Raw genomic sequence first — 6,844 nt, 5'->3', positions numbered from 1 at the left:
AATCGTAATTTTTTATACACCAGTATTTTTAATTAAAACTAAATTAAAATATTTTAATTATTGAAATAAATAAAATAAATAAAATTAAATAATTATTATATATTAAGAATAAATAAATAAATAAAATAAAATAAATTAAAAAATAGAAATTGTTATATATTACAACATAAATAAAAAATAAAATAAATAAATAAATTATATCTATTAAATAACAAATAAAAAATAAAATAAATAAATAAATTATATCTACTAAATAACAAATAAAAAATAAAATAAATAAATAAATTATATCTATTAAATAACAAATAAAAATAAAATAGAATAAATAAATTATATCTATTAAATAAAAAATAAAAAATGAAATAAAATAAATAAATTATATTTATTAAAAATAAGTAAATAAAATAAAAAAATTAAAATTATATTAAATAAATAAATAGAATAAAATAGAGTACAATTAAATAATTTAACATTAAAGACAATTGTAGTGTATACATACGGGAGTATAGTACATAGCCACTCCACTTTTGTGTTACCTCTAAAAGGTGTTGTCAAACGAATAAAATTTTCTTTGGCTTTTGCCCCATCTTCCTGCTACATACAATTGGTGGAGAACCGGGTGCTACACAATTTCGAGTTAAAACTAAATTACAATATCTAAATGTGACGGCACGACTGTGGAATGTAACCGTTCTGAGAGAATGAGAGCATGATTGAAAGCATTGACATTTTCGGAATGGGGCGGGGTACAGCAGCACTCCTATAGGGTACGGCACCTAGATAGCTAATTCGGAACAGTTTTGGCCACGCCTTACTTGACGATCGTGTTTCTTTTTACCGAAGTGCTTGATTGGCTTGTACCCTAGATAATCTTGTAGAGTAACTGTTGACACTTCGATGGAGCGACGCTCGTTTCGGTCGACCACGTTTCAACACCGCGATTGCGCAGAATGTGGACGGTTCGTGAGAAACCATTAGCTCTCCCAGGAATCCTAATTCGGAACATTTATTTTCTCCCACATACAACTATCACATCGCGTTGCGATTTTGTCATGTGTTTATCTAGTCTGTACTGACAATGTAGAATAATTTTGGTGAATGTTTAGGCTCTGGCTACCATTTTCCCCTCATCTTGCCAAAGGTAAGCTAAAACGGCCTGTTTCTCTCTAGAAATCGTTTATTAGTGCAAAAACATGGTACAGACGGTTACATATATCTACTAGCATGGTGCTTGCACGTTTCATTTGGTGTGGATGGCAATATGGCGTACAGAGAGTGATTTCTCTCAATGCCTAATTGAAATTAATCACGTACGCGGTAGTTTTGAGGCACATACAAAATTCTTACTGTCTGGATTTTATTGGTATGCACTCACAGACTTCCTTAGCACCAGTCATCTCCGTCCTGAAGTGGACATCTCATTCAACGAATGTGTACTAGTCTACCGATCCCAGACTCAATTACATGTAGCTATACAGGCATAAACAGCTATTTTTATTGCGATGAACCTTTGAAAAGCACACTGCTACGCATGTAGAGTAACGGAGTTGTATACACGTTCCCTTGTGTCTGACTTTGCACGTGCATGGGTGGAGCGAACGAAGTCATTTGATCTAAATGATTTGAACTTTTCCCAACTGTGTTTCTGAATACATGTCGACGTTTGCTTTGTCTCAATCTGCTGCTTTCCAAGAAGCAGTTGATGCTGTTAGGTCAAAGCGTTTATCAGTGCGTCAAGCAGCAAAGACCTATGGCTGTGCTACAACTCTTTACAGCCACGTCCGTGTTGTTAAACACCAGCAAACTGGCAGGCCTACCACGCTTTCAGAGCTAGAAGAGAAGGTAGTGGTTCGTGCATGCATAGCTCTAGGAACATTTGGCTACCCAGCTACACGTGACCTGGTTGGGTGTGTGCTCAAGCAATATCTAGCAGATGTTGGTTGTCAAAGCTCTTTTCCATCAGGCGAGCCATCAAAGAAGTGGTGGAGTGCTTTCTTCAAACGCTGGCCAGAACTAACTGAGAGAAAACCCCAGCATCTAACAATCCAACGAGCCAAGTGTTGCACACCTGAAGTTATCGATGGTTTCTTCACAAAACTGGAGGAAGTACTGAGGGATGAAGGTTTGCTAGACCTAAAGTACAGTGACCTTGCAGCTCGCCTATGGAACTGTGATGAAACAGGTCTTTCCACTTCTGTAACTTCTACAAAAGTCATTGTCAGAAGAGGAGACAAGCACGTTGTTAAAGTAGGCAGTGGATCCGGCAGAGAGAATATTACAGTGCTAGCCTGTGGATCAGCAGTGGGGGGAAAGCTTCCTCCCTGTGTTGTGTATAAAGCTAAGACAGCTGATCCAGCATGGATGGAAAATGGCCCCATTGGAACAAGATATACCAGCAGTGACTCTGGATGGATGGAAGAAGCACAATTCACAGAATTGTTTTGCTCTGTCTTTCTGCCAGCTACAGAATCAGTGCGCAAGTCTCTGCCTGTGATACTTATTCTAGATGGTCATGGCTCACACATCTCACTGAAAGTAGTAACATGTGCCAGGGAAAACAACACAATTATATTTTGCTTACCACCACACACAACGCACATTCTACAGCCCTTAGATGTGAGTGTCTTTCGAACTGTCAAGAGAGCCTGGAGTCAAATCCTAAAAATCTACAAAACTGAAACATGTCAGGCAGTAGTCACAAAAAAATCCTTTCCTTCTCTACTAAAGAAATTATGGGAAAATAGTGTTTTCCCTGAGCATTTGGTCAGTGGCTTTCGAGCAACAGGTATTCATCCTCTAAACAGAGAAGTTATTGCACATGGTGCACTTAACCCATCAATGCCTTACACGAAATGCAGCTATGATCGCCTGACAACAGCAACACCAATCACAGAAAAAATAACATCCATCTTCAAGGAGCATTTTCAAGCCAAGCTCACTAAGCCTGCCTCTAAGAGTGGAAGACTTCAGCTCAATTATTACGGAGAATCAGTGACTAGCGAAGAAGCCGTACATCGCCTCAGAGAAAGAGAACGTCAAAAGAAAGAAAGAAAGAAGAAACGAAGGAATGCCGAAGTTTACTTAGCTTTGCCCCTTAGCAGTAGTCAAGAAAATCTGTGCCAGGGATGTGGTAAGGACTATGAAAACGATACCACAGATGATCAGCAGTGCTGGATAGGCTATGATAAAGCAGACTGCAGAAGGTGGTACCACTACTGGTGAGCCATGTTTACAGACATGCCTGATATGGCTGAGTTTTGGATCTGCCCAGCATGTTCTTAAATACATCTTTCATAAATTCTTCAGTAGAAATAATTTCCTTTATGTAAAAACCATTTCTCTATGTAGGAGTAACGTTGGCACCACATTATAAATGGTTGATATTAATGACAATAAAATAATGACGATGTTGCAAATTCTAGACTCAAATCCATCTGATGAAAAGATGAACACTTCCTATGCTGTAAATTACGTTGCTCGGGCATATCCACAGTTCCTTTTCGTCTCTGATGATAGTTAGCAGTCTTTCACATTCTAAATGACACAGAAACCTCCCAAAAATCTGTTGAAGATCAATGGTTACTACGTCCTTGGCGATGATGTAGTTTAACATCTGCAAAAACAACAAAGAACTGATGCTAAATCTTCATGATTTCAAGAATACGCAACAACACCTAGGCAACATTGGAACGTGGTCTACCCTGCTTAGTAGCCGTGCATGTAGCTTTATCTCTTCGGTACTCGGAACGCACAAATCAAGATTCTTGCAAACGCGGTTAGTAAGAAAACGGCTGTTCCGAATTAGGATCTCGTATGATGATATCAACTATCACGCAATATTTCAAACGTCTCGTGATCACGACGAGCAGCAGCGACTGCGTGCACTCCCACTAATCTTACGAGTAAGGTCATGCATTAGTCTATAATATGATATACAATGTTTGGCAAATACGCTTTTGTTTTATGAGAAACAGGGCTCTAATTCCGGGCGTAACCGGAAGTGTTCCGAATTAGGTGCAGCTACCCTACGGGACGTGGGTCAACAGTTTGACTGATATATCCGGGTTAGCGAAGAAAACCGGCTGCCGGAAAACAGACGTCGTGTTGCATTGTAGTTGTTGTTGTTGCGCTTAGAATTCTCATATTCTGTTGTGTTCTGAACTGTTAGACTTGAAAGTACTAAGGAATGGAGTTGACTAGATTGCAAGCACTCGGCAGGCGCGTAGCCTAGCTATAGACATGTTTATGGCACAAGGGGCAGGTACATCCCCAAAATTTTGTTTTAGGTATTTGTCCATACGGCCCGATTGTGCACGTGTACAGTACGTGTGTTACGTACTCTGAACGTTGGAGGTAACAGAGACGTCTGTCTAGACTCTTCCTACGGATCACCCTCCGTACATACGGGGGAGTTGCATCTGCACCCCCTTGAAGAAGGGTTCGGATACGCCAGTAGTACATGTACAGAGTAACCTCATAGACGAGAGTTTACGTGTCATCCGGGAACTGGACACTGCCAAGCTCACGTGAACCTGAGGAAGAAGCTACAACATAGCACGTTAGATAAAAATATCTAATTAATCAAATGATTTCTTCAAACAAACCGGTTTCACATTCCAGCAAGTCATCACAACTTATTACTATCACGTGATTATCACGTTGGCCTAACAAATTTACAACACCCTAACTAATACATTGCATTCTATTCTCTAATTAATCCAGACACAAAGACAAAACTATCCTTCAAAACTAACCCTAAAATCTCAGCTCAGTATTGACCACAGACATCTACTGTTCGGGTCGGTTTTCCGGCTCAGTGGCAGTGACAGCAGATTGAATCTTGGACACAAAGTCTGCTGCTACACGAATGGAGTAGCCGGAGACCAACATAACGTCGGCCACCATTGGTTTATCAAACGGAGGCATGATCACCCCCAAGCGAACGATTCGAATATTCCGAACAAAATTCAACGGTTGATCGTAATTCCATGAGGTCACCTCTTCAGACTTGCCACACTAAGAATCACAAGATTTAAGTAAACACACACACACACACACACACACACACACACACACACACACACACACACACACACACACACACACACACACACACACACTATGAAACATTCTATTATAAACCAGACCAATGCAGAGCAGCTGAGGAGACCCTTAATCGAGCTGCTCCACTTGCTCGTTGCCGTGGATGACAGCATCGCCCATTTCACAGAACTGGTCATGATGGGAAAGAAGCAGATAGAGTTTTTTGCTTCCGACGACAACTTGTACAAACTTAGAGATCCGACTTTCCTGTCTGCTGACAGCGTTGACTCTATCAACAAACAAGTAGTATACAAAGCAATCACCACATACACATACTGATTAGCATCAGTACCGGCTGCGTGCACACGCACGCACGCACGCACGCACGCGCACACACACACACACACACACACACACACACACACACTGTATATTATTTATCAAAAAAACTTATATCAACAGCCTACTGCTACTTGTATATAAGTGTAATCATGTCAGTAAAAATAACATCGAGATGTCACCACACGTCACCTGCGCATGCTCTCTATAAATAGCTACAAGTAATTATTTGACTCAATTACTATAAATACCTCGATCAGCAGAACTCGACACAAAAATGAGCCTCTTGTTAGTCAGCACAGTGCGACCCCTAGGGAGACTATACTTCACCTGCTCCTGATCATCTCGTATAATCACCTGCGCATGCTCAATCTGAGCGGCCGTTTCCGTCACGACACGCTCGCCCGGAAGTAGCAAAGACGAGAGCAGATACTCGTAATCCAACTCATTCTACACACATTGTGTACACGAAACATTCGTTTTGGATTATGAACGCACGTACGGGCATGAAGCTGACGTCATAAGCCGTTCGGTTCTCGAGATTGGTGGCAATGTTGCCGACCAAGCTGTTGAGCTGCTGCGCAGCTTGCGGATTACAATTCCGCATGTGCTGAAGCACCGACATCGACGCCTCGTTGAAGACGACGCGACGCGGTTGAGCAGTGACGGCATTTTGAGAGAGTGGGTGAGCACCGGGGGCCCCAGTAGGTCTAGCGGCTTGCGGACCGGCGTTAGTAGTCGCCATTAGGCGGACTGGATTGCTGTTTTGAGCGTTTGGATTAATTTCTAAGAGTAGAATACAACCGGAATTACGACAACGAGATTTTCTCTATATTCTTGTTGGCTTGCTGGCGTTTGAGGCTTACCAGTGTACGACGGTGGTGGTTCGATGTGATTTGTAGACGCTTCAGAAGTAGCGAGAGCCACGGTTTCGTCGTTTCGTCGTGCCATCGCCTTTCCTGCTGAACCGGACTTAACTTGGTAGCGCGCGCTCGACTCATCAGATGTAAACACATCCGGATTCGCATATCTCACTTAGACACGCCCTCGTGTTGTGTTACTATGACGCACGGTATGAGCGTTGAGTGACGCCTACTACGTGCATGACCCATTATGCGTATGTGTAGCGTGATAATCTTCGCGTGTTGATACCTCTAGCCTGCGCGCGTTAAGAGGGACTACATCTACAACACTAGCCTTGATATCAAATCAGTATGAGCCTTGTGTATCCGATTACCGTTTGCGCCATTGCAAGTACAGTCCAATGACGTTTTAGGTCTTCCACAGTGGCAAGCTAACAGCAAATGGTATGCAATAGGGGAGGGCTTGAGGTCCGTTGGGCTCTCTCCCTGGATCCGCCACTGGTATCTATTGTACGTGTACACTCTAGAGATGTCCTGGATTCCATGTCTACAACCTTTCTAGTCTGAGAGTCGCTAGTGGTGTTTGATGTTGCACACAA

At 41.8% G+C, this 6,844-nt stretch overlaps 2 protein-coding genes across 2 annotated transcripts; one reads left to right on the top strand and one right to left on the bottom strand.

The window, feature by feature from the left end:
* Positions 1 to 1,653: 1,653 nt before the first annotated feature.
* LOC134196076 (uncharacterized) lies at positions 1,654 to 3,222 on the top strand. Its single transcript, XM_062665159.1, has one exon. It carries the CDS (start codon positions 1,654 to 1,656, stop codon positions 3,220 to 3,222), a length of 1,569 nt encoding a protein of 522 aa, XP_062521143.1.
* Positions 3,223 to 4,552: 1,330 nt separating this feature from the next.
* Positions 4,553 to 6,376, bottom strand: LOC134195682 (uncharacterized). Its single transcript, XM_062664750.1, has 5 exons — positions 6,249 to 6,376; positions 5,885 to 6,168; positions 5,634 to 5,832; positions 5,148 to 5,332; positions 4,553 to 5,016 (listed from the first exon to the last, which is right to left on the bottom strand). The coding sequence occupies exons 1-5, from the start codon at positions 6,331 to 6,333 to the stop codon at positions 4,789 to 4,791; spliced, it is 981 nt and encodes a 326-aa protein (XP_062520734.1). The 5' UTR covers positions 6,334 to 6,376; the 3' UTR covers positions 4,553 to 4,788.
* Between the last annotated feature and the right edge of the window lie 468 nt (positions 6,377 to 6,844).

The sequence above is a fragment of the Corticium candelabrum genome, chromosome 20 (genome assembly GCF_963422355.1).
Source record: "Corticium candelabrum chromosome 20, ooCorCand1.1, whole genome shotgun sequence".
Lineage (NCBI taxonomy): Eukaryota > Metazoa > Porifera > Homoscleromorpha > Homosclerophorida > Plakinidae > Corticium > Corticium candelabrum.
This window is presented reverse-complemented; position numbering and strand designations above follow the sequence as displayed.